Raw genomic sequence first — 26691 nt, forward strand, 5'->3', positions numbered from 1 at the left:
CAGATGTGGCTTCTCCAGAGCCGAGAGCCAGCAGTTTCCACTGTCACCCTCTCATGTGGCTTTGCAGCAGAGTGCCACCTGTCTGGCAACACCCAGAGAATGGCTCTCCATGACACCCCAAGCGCAAACAGAGGACCACCAGTGTGACTCCTCCCTGAGCACAGCCCCCCCCTGCACGCCCTGGCTGGCTGTGCAGTGAGTTCTGAGATATGGCACCTCCCTCTGCAGGGCCTCCCCTGGCTGCCCTGAAAGCAGACTTCCAGCAAGTTCTGCCCGCTGGGTGCACATCTTCCTTGATCTCTGTGTCTCACATCTTTACAACTGCTCTTCATGTTTTTTAAATTTCTCTTTGCTTCTTACTTGCCAGTTTTCTACAATACCCATATATTATATCTAAAACCAGAAAAAAAATGAACTTAAGAATACAGTTAATTCTGAAACAAGCCTGTCTTGACTGTTTTTGCTCTCCAGTGGCCTCTTTGCCCTTCCTTTCTCCTTTCCTCAGTTTTCTAGGAAAGTGTTCACTTTTCTTGGTAGATGTCCCACAAGCCCCTCCATCTCAACACAGTCTCAAAACCACCTCTAAGCCACCTTCTTCTCCCCTATTTTCTCTCTCAATGATCATCTCATTTTTTGGACATAATTATCCAAGCTAGAGACCAAGGTGGTCAGACATGTTTTCACATCTCATTAGGGCACATAATCCCTTTAAAATTTTTGCCTTAACATTTCCCAACTTGGTGACTTCCTTCTTGGGACCTCCCTATCTTCACAATAATAGGAGATACCATTTAATGAATGAATGGTGGTCATTGTGCTCGAATTAACCCACACAACTCCAAGCAGCATTAGCCCCATCTTGCAAATGAGGAAATTGGGACTTAGTAACTTACATAATTCATCCAGATATAAACAACTAGAAGAAGACAAAATGGGGGTTCAAGAACAGGTAGCTGATTATGAAAAACAAGTCCCCACAACTATAAAATGCTGCCTTCAACCTAGCCTCATTATGCTCCCTGCACCACATAGTTTCCCGAAAGCTTTCCAAAATGCAAATCTGGTCATGTCACTTTCCTGTCTTAAACATTTCAGCAGGAATTTTATTTTTGGATAGGATTTAATAGGTACTGGCAGGCCATTCATTTCATTGCACCAGATTGGGGGGGGGGGGGGACAACCAAAAAATAAAATAAAATAAAAAAGAAAAGAACAAAAACCCCTGGTAAATTACAGAAATAAATTTTTAAAGCCATCAAAGGGCTTTGGGAAAAAAAGATGATTAAATTAAAATTCTAGAGGTGGTAGAACCTTCTTAGATGAGCTGAGATTACCAAATATTTTCTTCCCCCTGGGGACTTATCATGTCTGGGCATTTCTGAGAAACAGGCTTATCACAGACAGAGAGACTACCCTCAGGGAAAGTAAAATTAGAAAAGCTTTTAATGACTGTGTGGGTTGGTGTGATGGTTTGAAATCTAGAGAAATGTCTTAGCTGTGGCCAGTGCTCGCCGTGGGATGCGTCCTGAGTGCTGGGTGCAGTGGGGGGTGGGAGATTGGACTGGGGGGGCAGAGCGGGCTTTCCTGCGGTCTTGTCTACTTAGGCGACAACATCCCACGAAAGGGAGAGGTCTAAAATCAACAGCTATTTGACATTAGACATAGACTCAGTATAACTAAAGCTGTAACTCAGCACTGGCCAGGCTCAATTTCTAGTTGCATTAATGTGTTTGGCTTCTCATGCTCTCTGTGGAACTGAGGAAAGGGTAAACTATCTCTGGGGAAAAATAACATTGATTTCAGTATCTATAGATTTTTCGTACATAATTTCTGTCACATAATAAAAATCGTACAAAAATTACAGGGCTTGCAAAGAAGAAGGAAAATAGACATTAGAAGCAGACACAAGGATCATATAAATATGTCAGCAGGCCAAGACTTTAAAATTACTAATGGGGGAAAAAAGGAGAAACATCTGTAACAAAAATAAATTAATTAAAAAAATAAAATAAATTACTATCATAAATATGTTTTAAAATACAGAGAGAAAATTTGGACAAATTGGATGGAAACATGAGTACTTTCAACTGAGAATTAGTATTTATATAGATAAATATATGCAAATGACTTTATAGAACCGAATATATATGTATGCAATATCTGAAATTAGAAACTGATCGCATAGGTTTAAAAGCAGACCGGCAAAAGACAGGACCCGTGACTGCAAAGACAAGTCAATGTGAAACATCCAAAATGAAGTCCAAGAGGAACCACAGTGGAGAGAAGAAAAGAACATAGGGAAACTTTGTGATATAATGGAAGTCCAAAATGTGTGCGATTGCAATCCTGGAAGGACAGAATAGTGGGAATTTTAAAGAAACAATATTTCAAAAGATAATGGCTGAGAATTGTCCAAAATTGAAGGTACATTCAAGAATTTCTATCATCCCAAGCAATATAAATATAAAAATGTACTTATACCCATTATGATAAAAATTCCTGAAAACCAAGGATAAAGAGAAAAACCTTTAAGCGAACAGAAACATATTAAATTCAAAGAAGCAATAATATTATGAGCTGGATTTTTAAAAAGACTATAAGAACAAGGAAACAATGGATGTTATCTTTCAGCAGTTGAAAAAGAAAAAAAAAATCCTGCTATCTAGAGTTTTAAACACAGTAAAAATATCTTTCCAGAGTCAAAAATAAAATAAATGCACAGTTAAGACACATAGAAGCTGGGAAAATGACTCATCAGCAGCTCCACGTTATAAGAAAAATTACAGAAAATGCTTCAGACTGAAAGAAAAATCTCAGGTGGAAACCTAGTACCACAAGAAGAAATAAAGAGCACAAGAAGGAATATTGTAACCTCTAGAGTGATCATTAAAAGAATAATATAAAAGAGATATAAAAACCAAAGAATTAATAAAAGATCTATAATGGGGTAATTCAGAATATTTGATTTAAACATTTTAATGGGTTCCTCATTTCTGGTAAAATAATTGCCAAGGTCCTTAGCAAACAGTAAACTAAAAATATCACCCCCCTTTCTGCTTACCTGAGTAAGACTGACATAACGTTTAATATTCAACTCTGGTGTAATCTGGTTTCTTGGAAAAGCCAGCTATGAATCTCCATGTGGTCTCTGTCTCTACCATGGAGTGCTTATCTCTATCATAGCCCTTGCTGCAAAACATAATTGTTTTTTATCTGTCTTATTTTTCAAACAGTTTTCAAGATTTCTGAAGGCTGGGCCTCTCCATGTTAGCTCTGTGTCTCTGGTACCCAGCACAGGGTCTAGCACTCTGTGTGATATTGTCACTCAATGTCTACCTTAGGAAGGGTTAAACACATGAATAAGCAAACAGTATGTCCGTATCAGCTACTGAAGACCTTGTGATAGTATTACACAGAGCGTGTTACAATCTTCTTCCATCCTCCAGACCTTTATTTCTAAATAGTGACCAGAGCCTCAAACTCAACACATTCCAGACTCCACTGTCCTGTTGTGTGTCAAACTCAGTTAACCTGTCACCATCCGAAGTCAGCCATGGCAGCCACCTTGGAGAGAGCTGGACTTCTGCCCGACTTCATTCCTGATGTCTTTCCTTACGTTACTCCTTCAACATTGTCTCTCTTTTCTCCTCCCTCACTCTTCGAACTCCTATTCATTCTAAACCCCAGCTCAGATGTTACTTCCACTCTGAATTCCTTCCTCTGCCACAGGCAGACTTAATCTGGCTTCTCCCGTGGGCTTCACAGAGCCTCATCTGTGCGGTCACCTGTCATGCATGCTGTCGTCCTCCTCAGTTTGCCTCCGTCTCTCCCTCAAGGTGGTGAAATAAAATGTTAGATTAAAAAGGAACTATTTTCGACCAGCTGGTGTGGCTCAGTGGTTGAACATAGACCCACGCACCAAGCAGTCACTGGTTCGATTCCCGGTCAGGGCACATGCCCAGGTTGTGGGCCTGCTCCCCAGTGGGGGGCATGCAGGAGGCAGCCAATCAATGTTCCCTCTCATGGATGTTTCTCTCTCTCTCTCCTTCTCCTTTCCTTTCTCTCTAAAAGCATTACAGAAAAAAAATTTTTTGAAAGGAATATTTTCACTTGCAGAGAAGAAAAGGAAAGAAAAATTTAAAAGCAAATGAGAAAAAAACATCTTTTCAAAACTGTGTGGAAATTTTGAATGAACAAATCCAGGAGGAAATAAATCTGCGTGCCCTGCAGGGGAATCCACCTGTGGATGAAGGAGAACGTCCAAGGCTCATCCCAGAGACAGGCATTCACAGGGCCGAGGAGAGGGGTTCGCTGCCTGACTCACCAGCCCTGGCTTCCTGCTCCCCAGTTTCTGAAGGCGTCGCCCATTTCTCTGGCCTCAGCTCTGGCTCCCTCGGCTCCTCCTGGGTCGTGCCCGGTGCCTCGACTGTCTCCCACTTTGTCTTAGCTCCCTGGAGCCGTCCCGTCTGTCCCCACATGCTCTTCGTCTGTGCCTCCGGAGGACAAGAGGACTCCCCGTATTTCCTCTTCCAGACGAATCACCCTGAGGAACACGACAGGATGACAGACTGAAGCCCTGTCAGAGGCGCGACAGGTTATGTTATGTCCAGGCCGAATGTGTGTGGAGTCATGTTTTTCAAAGAAATGAGCAGGAGCCACAGAGGACCCCCAGGAGAGCAAATAAATGATGATGAACTTAGAACCGAGAAACTCTGAGCAAGACGACGGAAGTGATAGAGTTAGACTGGAAACCGGCGATGAGGAAGCCCACCGGGCCCCGTTACAGAGCCTTTAAAAAGATACAAGCACGTGCGCCCAGCTGTGCCCCCTGACCCCGTGAGCCGGGGGGGCCTGGACGGCCTCCCACGCCTGCCTCCCGCCTGCCTCCCGCAGGGGCGGCTTTCTCAAGGATGCTGCTGAAGCCCCTCCCGGAGGATTGAGAAAGTTCAGAAACCACAGATCCCCGAAGATGGTGGGAGTGTAGACGGAGGGTTAGTACCAGCTGAAACGTGCACTTTCCATTCACTGTTTTCAATGAGTCCCCCCAGTGTCCAAGGGCTCTCCCGGGGTCTCACTGAGGTTCGTTCAGGTGCTGTCTGCCCCCGCAGGGCCCTTCCTTACGGGCAGCACTTTTGTACAGAAATCATCCTTCAAATTCTTAGAAACTCAGAAGCCTGTAAATCTGAACACCAGCATTCTTTCGCACATCTTGTTTCCAAATCTTGTTTGTATTTCGTTTGTATTTCCCCAGTTCCGCTTTCCCGCCTCTCACCCTGCCCGGCTGGCACTGCAGCCCGAGTCTTTAAGACAATCGTTCTGAGTAGCCTCCGTTTACCGTGTTTCACAGGAAAAGACTAAAACCAGACTGTCAGAGACTCTGCTCCAACGCAGTCTCGTGATGTCTCTTTCTCAGGGACCGTGTTGAACACTAAGACCGTTTGGAGGGAAGGCTTCCCATCCATGGCGACTCACAACACATCTTCATGCATTCTGGCTTGAGAAAAGGGACAAAATGAAAAGATTCTTTTGATGTACCCTGCGTGTCGGCCGTCCTTTCCAGGAGCACAGATCAGCAGCCGAGCTATAAATCCTGACAGTCAAACCACACTCCATTTCCCTGCAACCTAGAAAGCAAACCTGTCGCTTTCACTTCCACCTTATTTCCCTGACTGGCTGAGTTTCACAGGCAGGGAAGCGTGTGAGGGGTGCGGACTTACTCTCGGGGAGAGGTGGGGGCGCTGGACGGTGGGCACACGCCTCCTCCGGCTGGTCCCTGAAGTATTTCTCAGGGTCTAGAAGAAGAGCCGGTTTCTGCACTTCAGGTACTTTCTTCAGGGCTCCGATGCTTAATGACCTAAAGACACCTTCACAACGGCAGGTTTAGGGGAAGACAGAAGTAAAGGTACCGGATCAGAAGGAGCCAGCACATTTCCAAGTTCACTTTTTAAAATTTAACCTTCCTGTGACTCAGCTGGTACAACTGCCGTCATCAGCAAACCCTGTAAACACAGCTGTTCACGATCAATCCGTGGTCCCTCCATTCAAAGGGACCGAAAGCAACCCAAGGCTCCCCATTCATTTATTTTTTATTTTGTACTCTTTTGCTATTTTCCCTTGAAAATGAGTATTCTGCGGTGTTGGAAAAGCTCCAGTTTCTCTTTTATCTGTAAGAAAATTGTATCCTTTGTACAGGAAATCTATTTTTTTTTAAGCATTTAATTTAACAGCATCTCTAAATGTTTGGATTTGCAGGTCCTTTCTCATTTTGCTGACACGTACACCAGAGCTGTGTTATTGTGCTTATGATGTGGACAATGAGATGATAGGGAAGAAAGTTCTTTTAATCACACCCTTGAAAGCAAAGTCTTGGACAAAGTGAAAACATTTTCTTTTGGTTTCACGGGATAAATGGATAATAGATGGAAGCCTACAAAAGCTTAATTCAAGATGTGATTTTGTTTTTTGGATTGTTAGCTCTGCAGAGGTGGGGACTGTGCTTTTGTCTTGTGGTGGCTCGGGGTCTAGATAAAGGAAACTCATACAGATTCAGCACCTGCTATGGGACAGGCCCTGTGCTGTCCGTGGTTCTCGACCTATACAGGCTTCAGAATCACCTGGGGGGCTTGATGAAGCATAAACCAACTACTATGCGCCACTTTGCTTCTTATTTAGCAGGGTAGGGGTGGGACCCAAAATTTACATGTCCAAGGTGGAGGTGATGTTGATGCTAATAGGCCAGAGAACAAAGTTTGAGAAACAATGTGTTATGTCAAACCAAAGGAGAAAGCTTCACAACCTGTCAAATATTGAGCCCTTCCGACAGGTAAGGAAAGAGGAGGGGCCGAAGATGCTTGAGTAATTTACCTGAATTCACACAGCTTGTAAACAGTAGACCTTGGACTTAAGCCCCAGTGAGTTTCACTCCAAAGGTCATGCTCCAAGGTATAATAACAACAATAAAAATAATAACATTGCTAATAAAACTGCACTGAGTTTCTATGACATGCCAGGTTCTGTTCTAAGTGCTTTACATGTAAAATCTCTTGTAATCCTGACAAAAATCCTATGGAGTAGATTAGTTTATAAATGTGCATTGAATATTAACAAATAATGATGTACCTTTTGACAGCAAAATTTCAACCCAAATTCTGAAATTAAAATATCTGCTCTATGAAAGTGCAGTTTCCCCTTGGACATAAGTAGGGGAAAAAATGTCATAGTGTGTGATATAATCTCATTCTTTGATGGAGCTTTGGGAATGATTTTCACTACACTTCTTTTTTGTTGAATTTATTGGGGTGACATTGGTTAATAAATTTATACAGGTTTCAGGTGCACAATTCTACAATACAGCACCTGTATATTGTACTTTGTGTTTATCACCCAGTCAAGTCTCCTTCCATCGCCATTTATCCCCCCTTTACTGTCTTCCACCGCCCCCGCCCCCTTCCCTCTGGAAATCACCATAGCGTTAAACAATACACTTCAGTATAATAACTATTCTTTTGTTTCAATTATTTTTTATTAACCAGTAACTAATTCTGTGTGGCTTTGAGCTTCCTAAGAGCAATATTAGTTTTTATTCATTTTCATCTCTAAACACTTGCGGGAAAGAATTAACATTCTGTGTCAACTCCCCTTTGGGAACTATAGTGGGCAGCGTACGTGTTTTCTGGCTTAGATCTTACACTGCTGACACTTGTGTGCTGTGCAGCCCTGGGCAAGTCACTCAATGTCTCTGAGCCTCACTTTCCTCCTTGGTTAAGTGGGAACACAGGACCTTACTTTCAAATTTATTAAGGAATACCAACATTCCTGGCACAGAGTAGCTACTTATTCATATCAATCAGTAAAACAATAACACTATAAAAATATATCAGTGGTGATTACTTACTAGACGAGTTTTGTATAACTTCACTGTTATAAAGGTTATGCATTTTTTTCTTGTATATATTTCTCTCCTTATATTTTATACCTAAATGTATGACTTCTGATGGTCTGACACTGGAAGAAAATAATTCATGGTGAAATAAAATTAACCACAAAGGATAAACAAACACATTCTGGCTATCAGTACATCTCTTACATAGACAACAAAAAATCTCTACCCTGTGGACCTAAGCAGCGACATTCGTTTACACCAAACAAGCCAAACCTTTGAATATAATGCCTGCCAGCTATGTGATAATACAAAATGGTACTAGCTAGAGAGGCCGAGAGGCTAAAGCAAAGACCCTGATCTCATCACAACGGGTGGGTCAGAGAAAAGGCTGTGCGGAACATTTCACAGAAACACACACTATACCTGCCCTGCGTGCCAACTGCTGGGATACTCTGTGGGGTGTCAGACCCTCCTGTTCAGTGTCAGCCCTATATCTTCATTTATGGTATACAAAATCCAGAAAAGTTTGGCGTATTATGAGAATTCTCACATAAATCTATAAGGAAATTTTAGACTATCTTGAATCCAATGAAAATAGTTTTACCAATAAAACATTGAGAGTGAAGTCATTATATGGTTGTATGTAATTCCAGTCGGGACACACGAAATGGTCTCAAACCCATTTAACACTCACTGTCACAGGCCTCAGCCTTACTAGTTACACTTTTTACTGCCAACATCTGACTCCTTAGCTTGTTCTGCACCACAGCATTTTCTCAGACTCTCCTTGTATTTTGTGACCTGAGAAATGTTCAGGAATACTTGTCAGATTTTTTTTGTTGAATGTCCCTCAATTTGGATTTCTCTGATGCTTTTCTTATGGTTAGACGGGATTCTGGGATGTTGGGATGAAGACAACAGAGAAGTGCTATTCTTACCATGCCTTATCCAGGGAACACACTATCAACCCTACTTACTGCTGTGCATGTTAACCTCCTCGTGGCCAAGGCTGTGTTTGTCAAGTTTCTGCACTGGCTTTTAAAAGTTATTTTCCCCGCCCTGGCCGGTTAGGCTCAGCGGTTAGAGCGTCGGCCTGCGGTCCAGATAGACCCAGATTCGATTCCCGCTAAGGGCACATACCTTGGTTGCAGTTTGTCCCCGGCCCCGGTTGGGGTCGTGTGGGTGGCAACCGGACAATGTGTCTCTCTCACATCAATGTTTCTCTCTCTCTCTCCCTCCTGCTCTATCTAAAGATAAATGCAAAAAAAAAAAAAAAAAAGTCCTCGGGTGGGGATAAAAACTAAATTAATTAAAAATAAATAAATAAAAGTTATTTTCCCCTTTCTTTCTATACACTCCTCTCTGGAAGCAAGTTTCTCAGCATGGTGCACACTTAAGGGGGGCAAGATGGGGAACTCTACTGCCTCAGTTAGGGGGAGTATCTACATATGTTTGTTGGAATTATAAATGATTTTTCTTTAGGAAATCTTTGCCATCCAAAGACAGATCAAGTGGCAGTTTTCCCAGAATACACTGGGATGGCCTCCCTCATGACATGGATCTCCTATGAACAAGGACATATGGTTTAGCCACTACCTGGGCTTTCAACACAAGGATGATGGTATCATTAGAGAGTCATTCTAAGATAGTAGGGGATCTATAACAATGAGAAGTTGGTGGCAGATAGAAGAAGAATAGAGTGTGATGCCATTAGGTCTTGTAGTTATTAGGTTGAGAACTTTTTCCCCAGAAAACTACTATTGGAATCAATTGAGGTACAAAAGATTGAGGCAGACCTAGAAGGAGTGAGGTCAATCTTTTGACTAGTTCACACCAGGCCTTGATTTTTCCCCAAACACCCTGAACTCTTTCCTGCCTGTAGACCATTTGCTTTCTCGCCCAGTGGAATTTAAATCAAATATCTTTTGTATAAAGCAAAAGACTTTGCCTATCTCCACTAAAAAGTTGAAGCTACAGAGGGAGAGAAGTAGGCAGAGGGTAGGAGAGAATCTCCTGGGAATCACAACAAATTGCACCACTTAGATGGCTGCCCAGGAAATGGGGCTGCATTGATCAAGCTCCAAGGCACAGAGCAGCTCTGTGAACGGCCAGACTGTGGGTTTCACTTCATATTCAGAGGCCGGCTCATTGTTTATTTTCCACTCAGGGGAGTGGTCACTACGAAAATGCACAGGGAACTAGAAAGAGGTGAATACTTCCAGAAGTCCAATTCCTAATGGGTGAAGACAAAGAAGCAGAAGAATGTGAAAAAGGGATTAGAGTTTAAAACTTTTTGCAAACATGTCTTACATGGGACACAGTAAAGTGGGTCTACTATACTCTGGGAGCCTTGCTGTCAGTTCTGTGAGAAGGAAAAGCTGTAACTGACCTCTCCTATCTGGGTCCTGAATGCAGAGGGAGGAATGGTGTGAGAAACCCCCCAGTGCCCTACTGGGCATTAAAGGAAAGTGAAAATGCCAAGCAGTGCCTTACACACAGCAGATACTTGGAACAGTATTCGATCACTTGACTCAGAAACCAATAGCTTTTCAAGATTTTCACATAATGGTTTGGGACAGGCAGTATAGAGCAGTACTGGTAAAGTGTACTGACTCTGGAGCCAGAAGGACTGCTTTGGGGTCCCTGGTCCACCTCTCACTGGTTGGTTGACAAGGGGCCAATCACTTAACCTCTGTGTGCCTTGCTTTCCTAGTTGTGAAACTGGGATCATAACCGTAGCTATCTCTGAGGATTACAGTGACAATGAAATGAGTTAAACACATAAAGACCTTAGAACAGTGCCTGGAATATGGTAAGAGCTCAATAAGCATTGGCTACTATCACTTTAAGAAAAAAATAAGACAGTATTTTGTACTCAAAGCAGAGAGTTCCTATACTCCCTACAGCCAGTCTTAATACTTCCAGGAACTACCAGAATGGTCAGACAAAACAATAAGTATATACAGCATTACAAAAATAATAATTTTCTGTACAAGTATTTTTAAGACTTACATTTCAAAAATTGAGTAGGCTTTCATCTATTATACCTGGGGCATATGATAGTTATTGCCATAGATTATTGGTGAAAGTAGACTGTCAATCCTCCAAGTGTTTTATGTCGGATAAGACCTGATTTAAGTGATATTTAATGTTTTGTATTTATTTTATAGTTGTCCATAAATTTTCCAATTTAATTTCTCACATAAGATCTCTGGCAGAATAATTAGGTAATCAATAACATATAAATAATATTAAATATCAGTTCTCTCATTACCATAATATAGAATTTAGAACATAATTATTTCACGTATTTAAAAAACATTCATTTTAATTCTGCCTTCTGTCTTATGTACTGAGAAATTAATGGAAATTTCTGTTTCACTTCCTATCTGATTTTTAAATTCTGGTTTCTAATAATTAACCCTATTGCCGAAAGCTACTTTTTTTAACAGTAGCCAAAGGAAATTTTATAGATAAAAGCAGGTAGAAAAGACTTACTCTTTGTTGTTCTAAAATAAGAATAAAGGTCAATGAAAGAGACCTCTACAAATGGATGGATTTGACTTTAGAGCCATTCTAGAATAGAGTGGTTCAAAAACAGAGATGGTTCCCTGTGACAAGGTGAGCACCTCCCACAGCGGCTATTCAAGAGGAGACTGGGCTATGCTTCTCTTAAGGTTGCCACGGGACTTAGTTTCATAGACTTCTGATATCTCTTTCAACTTCATCATTGAATTATTAAAGGTTAGTAAGCATGTGAGGAAAAAATCTTCACTTCTACAAACAAGTAACAAATGAAAGTTAAAACAATAATGAAGGATAATGACAATAGTTCTAAGACAATGACAATATCCAGTGTTGGTTCAGTGGCTGCCATTTTCATCCATGCTGGACAGAGAGCCTATGAGTAGGGTCAGCAATTTAGCAAAATGACCCAAGAGCCCTTAAACCTCTTGACTCAGCAACTCCAGTTCAAAGAATTTATTCTAATGTTGAATTGAGCTCAGCATGCTAACAAACGCACATAAAAGTACTTAAAGAAGAAAATGGTTAAAACCCCACAGGATACACTCCTAGGGAGTCATTAATGAATGTTGATGTCTGTGGACATGGATATTAAAAATACAGAAATAAACTTGAGTATATTTTTGAGTGATAAAATATTTCATAAATTATGTATACCAAACCCTCATTTTTATAAACTGTACATTTATTTATTTGCATAAGTATGCCCAGAACAAGCCTGGAGAGTGAAATTCTTGCATTAGCAATGGCTTCGCTACAGGTGATTTCTTTTCATCTTCTTCTTCTTGCTTATTAAAATGTCCCCCTAATGAACATGCATTATTTTCTATTAAAATAATTTAGAAATTATAACATCAGAGTATTTTTATCTATGTTTTTTAGATTAATTTTGAGTCCAGAAACCATATATTGCCATAAATTAAGAAAAATGCATATCCACTATAGTTTTCGCTGCCAATTATATCCTTTTATTTATGTCTTCTTCTTCTTTTCTTTTTTTTTCCTTTTCTAATGGTAAAGTGATTTTTGCAGAACCTAAGGAAGGGCAAAATCTATTCTCTGTATCAATTGTTAACAGCATTAGGACTTCTTTATTGTCTTAAACTCTATATTCATCTTCATCTCCCTAGGGCTTAAATAGAAGATGACATTTTACCACCTACCTACTTCTCAGAAATAATATTATAAAATACCTTAAGCATTATAGGAAACTGGTATTTATGTATAAAACAGAAAATAATATATGCCAAGATTTTTATCCTAGAAAAAAAATCTTAGGAGCTAAAATGAGAACACAGTTTTAAATTTTTCCTCATTTTTCTTGCTTCTCCTATTTTTATATTGGCTTTTTCTTTTGCTTCTCCATATTTCTTACTGCTTCACCCCTCCATCTAAACATACTGCCACCTGCATACCCGTATACAGAAAGTGTTTTTCCCCCTTTCGTCTCTTTAAATTCTTTTATATATTTCTTGCTTATGTTTGCATATGGACAAGAACTGGCATGACTTCCTCCTTGGATTTGCTAACCTGGTTAGAAAAACAGCATATTCTTCAGCATAATATTTTGTTAGGGAGAAAACACTCTGTAGTCTCCGGTATTGGACGGAGGCCATGAAGAACATTTTACAGCTGACACTGTCAGTGCACCTGGGTGTTTTCCACACAGGCTTCCTGGGAGAAGTGAAGGATCTACCTGACAAGTCAATTCTGAGGATACGTTTTTAGCCATTTTCTTTCAATTTGTTCAATAATTGTCAAATGACATTATTCTGTACTATCTCATAACTACAAAGTCTTAAAATCGTTTCAGTCCAGTCATCTATATTAAATAAAGGCAGACATTTTAAAGATCACAGGTATTTTTTTGATGTACTGTCATTTGACAAGATACAGTACAATAGAGCTAAGTTTGCTTCATAATGCTGGAAATTTCTCCCAAGGCCTACAGAAACTTGCAACCAAGGTGAAAAGATCACTCTGCTGTCCACCTATTTAATCTGGCAGAATATAAGCTCTAGTTTTAAGAGAAATCTGTGAATTTAAAAACCTACATATCAGCACTAATTTACGTAACACAAAGTGTCATGCAAAAATAGGAAATGTAGTAAGATAAGATAGAAGTCAAGAAAGAAATAACCACACCAAATCACTAATTTTTAACTCAAAGGAAAGGCTGATTAAAAACTAATAATAACTGCTTGTCCAATGTGGCTCATTGGTTGAGTGTCGACCCATGCACCAAGAGGTCGCTGGTTCGATTCCCAGTTAGGACACATGCCTAGGTTGTTGGCCAGATCCCCCAGTTAGGGGCATGCAGGAGGTGTCCAATCGATGTTCTCTCTCATCGATGTTTCTATCTCTCTCTCCTTCTCCCTTCCTGTCTCTAAAAATCAATAAAGAAAAAAAATACATAAATAAATAAGAATAACTGAGTTTGTCAGGAGGAAGGGGAAACTAATATGTTGGCAGAAAAGTCTTAAACAGGAACGTGTAATACTTGCCTTTACTCTGTTAGGGTATGACAGGAAGAGAAACAATGAGCTATCTGTGTTATCCTGGGGTAACTTTATTTCCTGATCTATAAAATTGAGTTGGATAGCTGGGTGGGGACACTTTGTCATAGCTAAAGTCTTTCCAGTCCCAGAATTCTATTATTGTACAGGATTGGTCATGCTATATTTCTAAACTGAAAAGATCATTCCGCTTGAAAGTAAAATGCCACTTGACATTTCAGCAAGCCATAATTCAAGGAAATAGAAGAACAAATACCAAAGTGTAATTTAGTGTAACAGGAATTTTTAAAGGGACTTTTTTCCCTTCTCCTTCCCTGTCAGCAGAGGTCCAAAAGGTCAGAAAGCAAAATAATTAAGAGGTAAAAAGCATTCCCATATTCCTAAGTGAGGTAGCTACAAAACCAACCTGGTAATACCCAGGCCAGCCACTATTCTAGGATATAAACAGCCCAAAGGTGCAATGAGGTAAGAGAGGAGAGGCGGAGCTGGTGTGCACTGGGCCACCCCCATGGGAGTGGAGGGAAGCTGCCCCTTCAGTTCTAGCCTGCACTCACAGAGACCAAAGAGTTTCATGTATGCTGCCTAATGCGGAAATCATTAGAGAGACACAGTAGACCATTGGCTCACGAATGCCTGAAAAAGCCTGTAGGTAAAATGCTGTGGCTGGTGAGAAGGGTTAGAGGGAACAACCAGGGAGCAGTTGGTGTGGTAAGAATAAATGAGCTTCCTATTGGCCAAGAAGAAGCTGACCTAAGAGGAGTCGTGTAAGAGGGAAGGCAGGCTTGCCAGTGCACAGGGACTGTAAGAGAAAAACTGTGGTGTGCATTGCCAAAGGGAACCCCAGCTGGTGGGACAGAGCCACCGGAGCCTGGCCAAAGGGCGCACTGATTAGGAAATTTGCGATGCTGAGATCCCTAAGTGGGGTCCTCAAAGACCCACAACTGTGCCCCTTTAATCTAAACTATAGACTTTAGTTAATAATAAAGTATCAATATTGGCTCATCAATTGTAACAAATGTACCACAGTAATGCAAGACACTGGGTAGGGTAGGATGAGTATGTGGAAATTGTACTTTCTGTGCAATTTTTCTATAATCCTAAAAAGTGTAATATATGCACATAGTAAAAATTTTCATTTGTGTCAAAGAATAAATCCTGCTTTCAAAATGTAATAGTTGTTTAGGATGAATGGTAAAATTAAGAGAGCAGGGGTTAGCAAAACTACAGGAACCAAAAGAAATAACTGCAGCTGCCCGGCATGAGAGCGAGGACTGTGGGAACAGGATCCAGCAGAGTGGAGCACAGAGAAGAGCTGCTCGGACAGCATGAAGGACAGGCTGGAAGCATTAAAAGGAGAGTCGGGTCTAACAACCAAAGTTAACCTTTTAAACTTCTGTCATATAACCTTCTGGGAACCTTACCAAAACCAGGCATAAAACCTGACATATATTCGAGACAGATACGTACATGCACACATATACACATATATTGTTTTTGAAGAAAGGAGCTGATTTCCACAATTAGATTGTCGATGGAGCAGAAACAAAGGACTGGAAGACACTGAACAAAAATCAACAATTCAATAAAGACAAGAAATAAGAATCACATATAACTCTGAGGACATATATTCTCCCCCTGCCACACACAAACTTACTCATCCCCCAAATTTTACAGAAATCTTAAGGTAGTCATTGGACAGTGCACAGACTACAGAAGGAAGTCTGGGCCAATCTTACCCAGGTCTTATCTGGACTCCACTTAAAATTACTTACTTGCATGTTGACTCGTCTTTGTTCCCCTTATCAAGTAGGGAATGTTCTGTTGGGTCTAAACATGATTCCTCCTTAGAAAGTAAAGGAATTTCCTTTATGCTTTCTTCTTGAATCTCACTTTCCATTAAATTGTTATCCTTCTTTGGGAGAGGAAAACAGCTTCGGATTTGCCAATGCTTTGCCTGTAAAAAACAGAGATTTATTTTATTTGTATAATTTTTTCCTTGAACATTTATATGCTATACTACTAATGAAAGTCCTGGGGACACACACACAATAAAAGAACAAGACATGTTTTCTGTTCTCAAGAAACTTACAGTTTTATTAGGGAGATAAGACATATACATGTAACTTTAATAAAGGTAGAAAGTGAGTCATAAGAAACAAAAATTTCCTGAAAAGATGATAAAGAACTACCAAAAAATGACATTCTTTCTTTTTTTATTTATTATTATTATTTTTAATCCTCACCCGTGGACATTTTTACATTTATCTTCGGGGGGGGGAACGGGGGGGGGACAGAGAGACATCAATTGGTTGCCACTTGCACAACCCCAACCAGGGCGAGGGACAACTGCAACCCAGGTACGTGCCCTTGGCTGGAATCGAACCCGGGACTCTTTGGTCTACTGGCCAATGCTCTAACCGCTGAGCAAAACCGGCCAGAGCTGAAATTCTTACTTTAAAATCCTGAAAAGCAAAATGTATATTTACTAAAAAGAAAAATAAGGCTTCTTTTTAAGAATCAGCAGAGTTCATTTTAACTACTTTCCATCTCATTGCCTAAGACTATCTTGAACGTCAGTCCAATTATTAAGCTTTTTTCACAGAAAATATGTGTTATATAATAGCTTTAACAGATCTTGGCTTTAATTCTTTTTTTATTTATCCTCACCCGAAGACATTTTTGCATTTATCTTCAGATAGAGTGGGAGGGAAAAAGGGAGAAAGAGAGAAAGAGAAATATCGATATGAGAGAGACACATAGAGTGGCAGCCACCCGCACGACCCCAACCGTGCCTGAGACAAACTGCAACTGTGGTATATGCCCTTAGCAGGAACTGAACCCACGACTCTCTGGTCTGTGGGCAGACGCTCCAACCGCTGAGCCAAACTGGCCAGGGCTTGGCTATAATTCTTAATATGTATCCATAGAGCAAAAGCTCCCAATGACCATCTGTTTTATATTTTAAATACAGAACTGATTTCCTTGTCTTCTATCAATTCACCGTGTACACACAGGAATGCACCAGAGGACACAGCAGTGTGACAGGAAGGTAACATCAGGCATCCCCAGGATATCGGACTGGCCTACAAACTGACAACCTTGCCAGAAGGGTGTGCAAAGTGAAATGCCGACAGGGGCCAGGAAGATGACATCAAGGCTCATAGAAGATGATCAACAGCAAATGAAATTCAGCCTCAGGGAATTAGAGATAATCCATTTTACAGCTACTCTCAGGGAATGACGTATGTTCTTTTTCAAGAGAAACAAGAAATCTGGATCTTACATGAAATCTTTTCATTTTTAAATGTGGGCAACTAAATCAAATTATCAACACTGGGTGAATAGGCACAAGGTCACCGGCCCCCTTGAGAAGGACAAGAGGCGCCAGCAAACAGGCTCCGCCCAGTCCAGCTGCTGAGTGCTTATGGAGGCACAGAAGACATGCGCACAGCATCTGACTCCTTTCCACCCCACAGCCGCCTGACAGTTGCCTGGGATAAATGTATCTCTGTGGTTAAATCATCTCCACTTCCATTTCTCCAGCTCTAGATGTAGACATACACAACTACTCACTTTTTTTATTAATTTATTTTTATTACAGATGTTTCTCCTTTTGTCCCCATTGACACCCTCCTCACTTTTAAAAAACCTAACTTGAAAAGCAGTCTCCAATCAATAGCTACGCGGTAAAAGTGATTCACAGTTATTAAAAAAAATTTTCTTTCATGAAATATATAGAATCCTATTGCATTAAATTTTAAATACTTTAATCAGCCTGTATGTGATTCAAAAATTAAGTCTTAACGTGGGAAATTAAAATATAGTAATGCTTTACTCCTGTTTTTATAACTGCTAGACCAGAAGTAATTCAACTAAAAGACAAATGCTCATTCAAATGTAGGGTAAAAGTCACTATGCTTTACCAATCAAGTTTGTTCAGTGAAAATTGTTCCGATCCTAGTTTTATTTACTAACAGGCTCTCGCCTTACCTACATATTACCATCGGCCTCCCATACCTTGCTATAAAAGGGTGTCTCCTCTTACACACTCTGAGAAGGACATTCACTGTGGTTATTCTCTAGTATCTGCTAAGTTTTGTGTTCCCATTCTTTCTCCCTCCCTTCCCCTTTCCTACTCTGGTCCCTTGTATCCGTTGGGACTGGCAGGACCCATATGCAACACAGTTTGATTTTTTTTAAATGTCTTTAAAATAAGCTCAAGCAGAAGAGACTAGAAAACAGCTGTCCCTGCTTTGCCAGACTTTGCTTAGTAAAACTATACCATCTCTGGTGACTCTTTTTCTGTCTTCAACAGCAGAAGGAAAAAAATCTTTTCATGCAGGCTTTTGGGGAATGTGGTCCTTCAAAATAAAAGAACTTTACCAACAACTAAGGAAAAATATCAAAGACATAGAAATGAACAGTTTTACTAGCATATACTTCTTAATTAAAATTTAGACACAGACTGTGTTCAGTGGGCACAGTTTATACAGAAGTCTTATTTTTGCTTCAGCCTCATCTATGAGACTTCTTATATTCCAGATGTCACCTGCTTGATGACACTTGGACTTCCTGTCACTCTAACCTCCACCTCATCTCAGGGGAACTCCTGTGGCCTGTCTGTGCAGCAATGTCGGCATTGCATTAACTTCTTCACTGCTGGAAACAGCTTTCCACCTCTTTTTGTGTTCAGAATGCCAGCGAACACACTCGGTCTCACTCATTACACACCTACCCACACACTCGTTTGAGTTCCCACTGGGATGCTGTTTTCCCTGAGAAAAGCTTAGCACTTGCCTCATTTGCAGAACAGAAGCGACTGTGCAGCTCTCGAGAGTTACACTGAGAATCCCATGCTACCTGGCCAAGGTGGGTCCGATTTACCCTCACCCTTCATGTCCTAAAGGGATGCACAGAATTCTTTCAGTGCAGACTGACATCATCAAACTGACTGCACAGACAGAGCAACTACAGACTCTGTCTTCCAACATGAAGAGAACTGCCTCCTCTCACGGCACCCGAAGAGAGTGGTACCCGAAGTTGCTGAACGCAGCCAAGTCAACCAGCCAGAAGAAATGAAGGTTTCAGGGTAACCTCACACCACCGTGTTTCAACAGTACTGGTTGAAACAGATCAAACCAATAGTTTGCTCCCAAAAGCACAAAAGGAACAAGAGTGGAGTTCCCATAAAAACAAACACAAAAAAGAACCAAGATGTGAGAAAATGAATGGTTCCTTTCTAACAGTCTCCCACTTCCATTTTTGCCCCCTAAAAATGAGAGTTTGTTTTCATAGGAGGACAGGATTAAAGCAGGAATTCTGGCATAAGCCAGCCTGAGTTCAAAGCAAAACTCTACTATTTATTAGCTTCTGTGAGCTCAGGCAATTTATTCAAACTCACCTGTAAGATAGGACTAATGAAAGCTCTTCCAAAATGGGATAGGCAACTGTGAAGATGACATGAGGTAATTCTTAGGGAGACCTTCAAACAGTGCCCCAGGAATACAGAAAGACCTCAGCATATGTTAGTTATTATTATTATATTCACAAGAGTAAACCAGATGATGAACAGCAAAGTTACAATATTCCCCACATTGTACTTCGACTCAATTTTGAAATGAAAAGAATTCACGTGTTTTAGAGGAGACATTTCTCTCGACAATCCTGGAGCAGGTTTAGCTGCACAGAGCCAACATCTTTCCCTGTCACTGGTGTCCTCCTCCAACGCAGCTGCCATGGTAATGGTAAACAGGGAAGAAGTCAGTGCTTTCATGACTAATGAACACCAAGGGCGACGAGATGCAAATGGCAATCAGCCCAAGCTTGTACTAAATGTCAAGTAAATACTACAATACTACAGAAGCAGTATTTCTACCTGACCGAAGATGCACACCGGCGCGCCGCAGACATCAGTCACGCACACGCTGCAGTCGGCCGAGGAGGACACGACCAGGGAGCTGCCGCCCGCCTCGCACATCTCCAAGGAACTGACCTGGTCTTCGTGAGGCTGGAACGATCTAATCAGGGCTGGGGCCTGTGTGATCTTGCTCTTACTAAAATTAAGACAGTACTCCTGAATGAAAAGAAATGCCAGAATTCTAAAAAGTCCAAATATTAAGTTATCACAGTGACATAACACTTTTTTTTTTTAAAAAAAGTCTGATACAGAAATAAAAAGTAGGTCTATTTGGGGACATTAATCTGTGATCCAAATAGAAAAGAATAGTTCATGATAACAGACGTTAGAGAAATGATATTAACACTCAAAAAAGGTTTCTAACTGATTTAACTAACTTGAAAAATGGAAAGAAAGAAGAAAAATGGAAAGAAAGGAGGGATGGGAAGAAAAGAATGAACAGTAAAGTCTGTTATTTGATAGAGGAGAATGTTATCATGTATAGGAAGTCACAAATCATACAATTTTATACTATTATTAGAAAATTGAGGAGGTAATTGGTAACACAAAAATCTCACATTAATTCAGGCTGATAATAATGTTAGGTGAAGGACCAGTACTCTGTTTAAATTATGTTTATAGTCTTGTTTCAAATAAGGTATATCCAAATTATTCATATTCAAACAATGACACAGTACCTTACTGACACTATTGCATTCTTATATTGGGTAATTGATGAGTATATATTAACAGAAGATTTTTAATACTAAGAAAAATCTAGTTTCTCCATAAATTATTTTTAAAAAGTCTCTGCTTAATACATGTAAATGTTTCCTTTAAAATACTCAGACTGTCAGGGGGATCACCTTGTAAGTTGTAGAAATGCCTAACCACTATGCTGTACACCTGAAACTAATATAACATTTAAAGTCAACTGTAACTAAAAAAGTTTTTTTAAATTGCTGTAAAAAATAAGTAACATGTTTTCTTTTATCTAGGAAACAGATAAGGATGCATAGTTATCTGCAACAAAAGGCAACCCAAAATAATAAAGATGATGTAGACTGTTTTCAATTCACCTCTATATTCCAGATTTTCAGCCATCCATCAAGATCTCCTGTGGTGAGGTATCGATTCGATCTATCAGTAGCCATAATGATAGATCCAACTCCACTGTGAGCCAAAAATTCTCCCAGAAGTTGCTTCTTAATTGTATCCCAGAATCTGACATACCCAGATCCTCCACACGACACCAAGTTAGCACCTCCTGACATGGAAAGGGACACCTAGTCAGGAAACTGTGACAATAATTACCAGAACCAATCTCAGCAGCTTGCCCTTTGCAAACGTGCATGTCGTCGAGATGGGTAGCCCTGAGATCCGTTTGCAGCAGTTTAATTCTCTCAAATATGAAACTGAGATAACCCTACGATGACCTCACTGGTTTATGTTGAATATTAAATAAGAGAGGATATATGAGATACTCCATTAAATTCAGTTCCCTTTCCTTCATTTATTATTTTGATATTATTTGGGTTTCTAAAATTTAGACAGAATTAACTCGTTTTTTTTAAATAAACATATCAATTGCAACTTGATAATATTCTGATCACATAAAACCCATCTTTCTTAATAACCCATTGGACACAAATAACAAAGAAGTAATCTCTGCATGCACAGATCTGGCTGGATATATGTAATGATAGCAGCGTAATTATTGATTTCTCACTATAATAGCATGCTTAGAATCCTATTTATGTGCTTATTTTACATTTTTAATCAAGAATTTACTGTAAGCTCTTATGAGACACTTTTTTGGTTCAGAGGCCTAGAACTAACCTTTTAATTTTCCATTTTTATATGCTTTGAAGAAGCACTTTACCTAAATTATTCTTCTGTGGCAAAGTTCCTATTATTATTTGATAAGCCTGTAGATGACTTTCAATTTGCTTCACAAATGTACTGCCGATTAACAATCATATCTGTTTAAATAGAAATAATAGCATGTAGCTGCTTTAGTGGAAGCAGTTGAGGAATACTGATAACATTAAACAAATTAGTCTTGAGGAAATGAGAGCAATTTCAGGATAATAGTTCATATTGTGAGTATAAGAGAGTTCCAGAAAATAGAAAGTTTTAGAATCTGTTTCAAAGTCTATTCTAAGTATCCCATAGCGCTTCTAAAGCTCTACGGGAGTACACCTTTGTCGATTTAAATGTTGGAAATATATATGTGGATATTGTGCAGATTTTCCATCTACAAATTGATTATGGAAAAGTAAAGATAGAAAACATAGTTCAGACATGTTTTTTTAAACGTATAACACATATATGTCTAGATTCCTAATGTTAAAAAAAAATACTTCTAAAATACATTTTTTAAGATAAAAAGTAAAAAAAATATATACATTATTCTCAAAGGGAGATTTTTATTTTGGAAAACGCTGATTGCATCAACACTAAGCTCACATAGGCATTAGAAACAGGGAAAATTAAGATGTTTATCTCACCTATATGATACAAAATAACCACAGTAAATCATGTGGTAGCACCCGTGTTCACATATATGTCAGCAGAAGCTCTAACCATGGCCTGCATGCACAGATGGCAAAGATACGAAAAGTGTTATCCCTTCCTCCAAAAAAGTTAAGATAAAAAGTAGTCATCTCTCTGTCCCAGGGATCGGCAGTTATTTTCAACGTTGCCTCCAATCTCCACGTTTGTCACTATTTGCTCCTAGCCCATTCTGAACAAGGTACCAGTGCCCTCAGCCTCAGACTCTGCTCAGCTGCCGGTAGACCTAAGCTTAACTCAGATATTCGGAGCATTTTTTGTTTTTTTGTTTTTTTTTTAATCCTTACCCAAGGACATTTTTCCATTTTTTGTTCAGATAGAGTGGGAGGGAGAGAGAGGAAGAGAGAGAGAAAGAGAAACATCAATGTGAAAGGGACACATTGAATGGCTGCCTTCCACATGACACAACCAGGGCTGGGGACAAATTGCGACCGAGGTACATGCCCTTAGCGGGAACCGAACACGGGTCTCTCTGGACTGCAGGCCGACGCTCTAACTGCTGAGCCAAACCAGCCAGGGCGTCTTTCTTGTTTTTTAATTTTTAAGATTAAATTTACTGGGTTGACATTGGTTAATGAAATTATATAGGTTTCGAGTGTACATTTCTATGAGACATCATCCATATATTGCATATCTCTAACTGTGCCCTCTCCCCTACCTAACCTGTTTATGTCACAGCTGCAACACCAATTCTGATTGTTGCCCATATTAAGTCACTTGCCAGAGTTTTTCTCACTCTGATGCTGACATATACAGTACTATGCACATTGCTGGTGGAGTCCAGTCTGGCTCTTGCTCTTGGACCCGTCCTCCTGAACCCTAGCCTCATTTGCTGTGAAGGCCTCCCATGGCCCAGTACTGACTGTTGGCTAGATGCAGCCGAACTCTACAAGACTGAAATACAATTGGATTGAATTCTCTTTATTGCTCTTTTTTCTAACAGTTTGCAATATATCAAAGCACTCTACAGTCACAATATAAGTACCTAGTTTACCTGTGGTTGCAGTGTGTTTTCTTGCTTCAAGGAAGCAAAGCCTCATAACAGCATTATTGCTTTCAGTGCCAGTCTCAAAGGAGCTGGCTCTCAGGGTAGCCTGGTCTGCGGTGGGGTGGCTGGCGCAGCTCCTCCCAGCACTGAGGAGCTTCTGAGGCTCTGTGTCTATGATAGAGTCAAAGCCAGGTGTGTTAATGAAGGGAAACATCTGTTTTCAAACAAATGCTTGTGAAAAACAACAGGCCCACCTTCATCATGGTCTCAGATGACCCCAATAGTCTCGCAACAGGTTTCTACTCAACACCCATCCAGCCTTCTGCTAGTCACTTCCTCAACTTCAACCTGAAGGATTGTTTGATTGCCTTTTTGTTTGCATATTCCATACACACTTCCAGTGTTTTCCCTTGATATGAATTAATAGGGACTTTATTTTATAGTCACTGCTAACATCTTAGAGATCTTGATATGTTCAAGACAAATGTGATTCTATTATCATAACATTTTCAGCTTATTAATCATTATCATTAATCTTGCAAATAATTTAATAAACATGAGACATAATTACTATTTAAATATATTTAAATGATTTTTTTCATTTTTAGCAATATTATTTATTAGCGAGTTACCTTGGAAAGGACATTCCTAATGGCATTTTGATTATCTTATGACATCACCTCCAAGCTATACTAATAAAAACTAGGGATATTCATCTTAGAATCTATGAATAGTCTGCACATAGTTATGAAAAATCTATACAGAAGTATCTTCAAAGTTGTACAGTAAGAAATCTATAGCAATGCCTCTCATGTCTTTTAGAAACTTGGCATTTCTGCTTTTCTTTGTTACCTATCTCCATGTTTTTAATTGTATCCACAGGTAGGTTTGATGTAAGATCAAGACAGTGCTCTCCTGAAGGCCAAAACAGAGGAAGAAGCAGAACTCTATCCTCTTCATGGGGGGTTCAGATGAACCCCAATGGTTAGCTTCTTATACATAAAGCAGGTGAGAGTTTGGGGCCTGCAGGCTAGTAAGTCTTAAATCTCTTACATAGATTTCTTTACTCTGATCAAATCAGTCCCTCAACTTTTCACAAAACAAAAAACAAACAACAAAAAAATACCCCACAAAATGAAAGAAAACAACAGTATCTAATGATTAGTCTTTCCCTAAGGTCCAATTCAGCCTCTGTAAGTTTATCCAATTGAGACAACAGAACCATGCTGTGTCATGAGGAATGACATATTCATTATCCGAGCAAATTAGTCTAAGGAAAAACCTTTAGTATCAAAGGAAACTAAAATAAAATATGAAAGGCAATTGTCAAGACATTTTGCTTAAGTATAAAATATTCATATGCTCAGCTAAATTCCCATAAAATACAATGTACTCCCATCTCATGCTCCCACAGGTTTCTAAAGTAAGAAATAATTTAAGATTTCCAGGTGGCATAATATTTAATACAAGCTCTAGACTGAACCTGAGCAGCCAATCAAGTGCACATGAGTTCTCGTTTTCTTACCAAGGGGTACCGAAGTTCACTCAAAGGCAATTTGGTGAGGTTTATTGGCAAATACTAAACTAGATAGAAACGAGAGGCCTGCTCCCTGCTGTCAGTAATTCAGAAACGCTGATATGGTATAAAGAGAAGGAACGGTATGCCAAGGAGAATTTGCTAAACCAAGTAAACCTCAAGAATTTTTTAGTCACTTTGACAAGACGACGATATCACTAATCCCTTGAGCTTATAGTCAATCATCTATAATTTAGGAGAAGCTGCCACAGGACATGCATAAACAATCAGGCCTACTGTGGTTTGACCCAGCCACATTACTTTAGTTTCAGACCCGCACTCACCAGATTTTGATTTTAGCAGCCGCTGGTAATCAGGGTGAAGAACAGAGTGAGCATTTTCTGTGCTGTTGTTCCACAGAATGATTTCTCCATCGTAACTCCCTATACGAACCAGAATGGAGAGCATAAAATGCTGGAAAGTCAGGGAAATCTGAGCAACGGCAATGAGAAGAAGTCATTATCATAATATCTTACATGGAATCTGGCACAGAGCAAGTACTCCACATGCTTTTGGAGAAATAAATGAATAATAATAACAACTAGTCTTTTTATTAAACTTGAGAACTTAGGGTCCTCACAATGTATGTGTGCATTAAGTGTGACAGAAATGACTGTTATATCTTTTCATCTTCTAGTAATCAAGCATTCAGAATAAGGGCTTTGCAATTAAACAACTTGAGTTTCAGTCCGCCCCCTACTAGCTGTGCAACCTTGGGCAAGTTATTTAACTCTATGTGATGCCACATTTTCTCACCTAAAAAATGGTTAAAATTGTATTGATCTCCTAGGGTTGATGTGAAGAACGAGACGTGCTTAGTATAGTGCCTAGCATATTATAAGTACTGAAAAGGTGTTAACAACAATTACTTTTTTAATTATTGAGTGAGGGCAGGCAAATCAAGCTTTCTAGGTTTCTGTTTCCCATATCTCTTCTTTGGGGTGTGTGTGTGTGTGTGTGTGTGTGTGTCTTCTTTTCATTCCCTCCCTCCTATGTTCTTTATTGCATGCTGCTTTCTCCAATCCTAACGTTTTCCCTACAGAAAACCCTTCTTTACTGTACTTCACAGAGAACATATAAAAACCCAAATAATGAGGTGAAGACTGACCAAAGCTTGTCTTGGGGAAGAGCGATGCATGCCAGGCCACTGCTCTTAGCAGCTCTGTGAAGACAGCTCCCTACTGAGCAGAACCCCAATGTCAAGTCAAGAACAGAGGGGGAAAGCTGAGTTTCAGTGGGATGTCTATATGTGCCCTCCTGGGATTTGGAGAGAGGAGAGAGTAATACATACTAGGTTCTGTACTGTCCTGGAGAGAGAAACCTGTATAACTCCCAAATTGGCCAAGGATGATGTATTTCCACAGATTAGCTATCCATCAGAGCAGCTGTCTTCTCCTGTGATTTTGAAATGCTTTACCCTCAAAGTGCTTCAATATACATTTTCACATAGGACTGATGGGATGAGAATGAATGAAGACATTATCTATTCACCAATTACAATGGTATTTTATGATACTTCAGAATAACAGAGATACAGCCTTATAGATTACTTGTTTCCATTATCCTTCAATATGTGATACTCCCCGCGGGGATTGACTTCCAGCAGCTATAAAGCAAATTGAATAACACTGTTGGCTCTACTGGAAGATAATCGGAAAAGTCCTAAAAACAGTGCAACTTTAAATGTAGATAGAGCAGTAAACCTCATATTGTATCACTTCATAGCTATCCTGG

At 39.9% G+C, this 26691-nt stretch overlaps 1 protein-coding gene across 1 annotated transcript in view; it reads right to left on the reverse strand.

The window, feature by feature from the left end:
* Nucleotides 1-26691, reverse strand: part of WDR49 (WD repeat domain 49) — a 154299-nt gene that overhangs the window by 15108 nt on the left and 112500 nt on the right. The window contains exons 12-18 of the mRNA XM_036243520.1: nt 25242-25340; nt 23388-23552; nt 20899-21086; nt 19799-19996; nt 15696-15877; nt 7895-8004; nt 5718-5864 (exon numbers count right to left, since the gene is read on the reverse strand). Coding sequence (XP_036099413.1) covers nt 5718-5864; nt 7895-8004; nt 15696-15877; nt 19799-19996; nt 20899-21086; nt 23388-23552; nt 25242-25340 — 1089 coding nt within the window. The remainder of the gene's footprint in view (nt 1-5717; nt 5865-7894; nt 8005-15695; nt 15878-19798; nt 19997-20898; nt 21087-23387; nt 23553-25241; nt 25341-26691) is intronic.

The sequence above is a fragment of the Molossus molossus genome, unplaced genomic scaffold (genome assembly GCF_014108415.1).
Source record: "Molossus molossus isolate mMolMol1 unplaced genomic scaffold, mMolMol1.p scaffold_m16_p_5, whole genome shotgun sequence".
In the NCBI taxonomy this organism is placed as follows: Eukaryota; Metazoa; Chordata; class Mammalia; order Chiroptera; family Molossidae; genus Molossus; species Molossus molossus.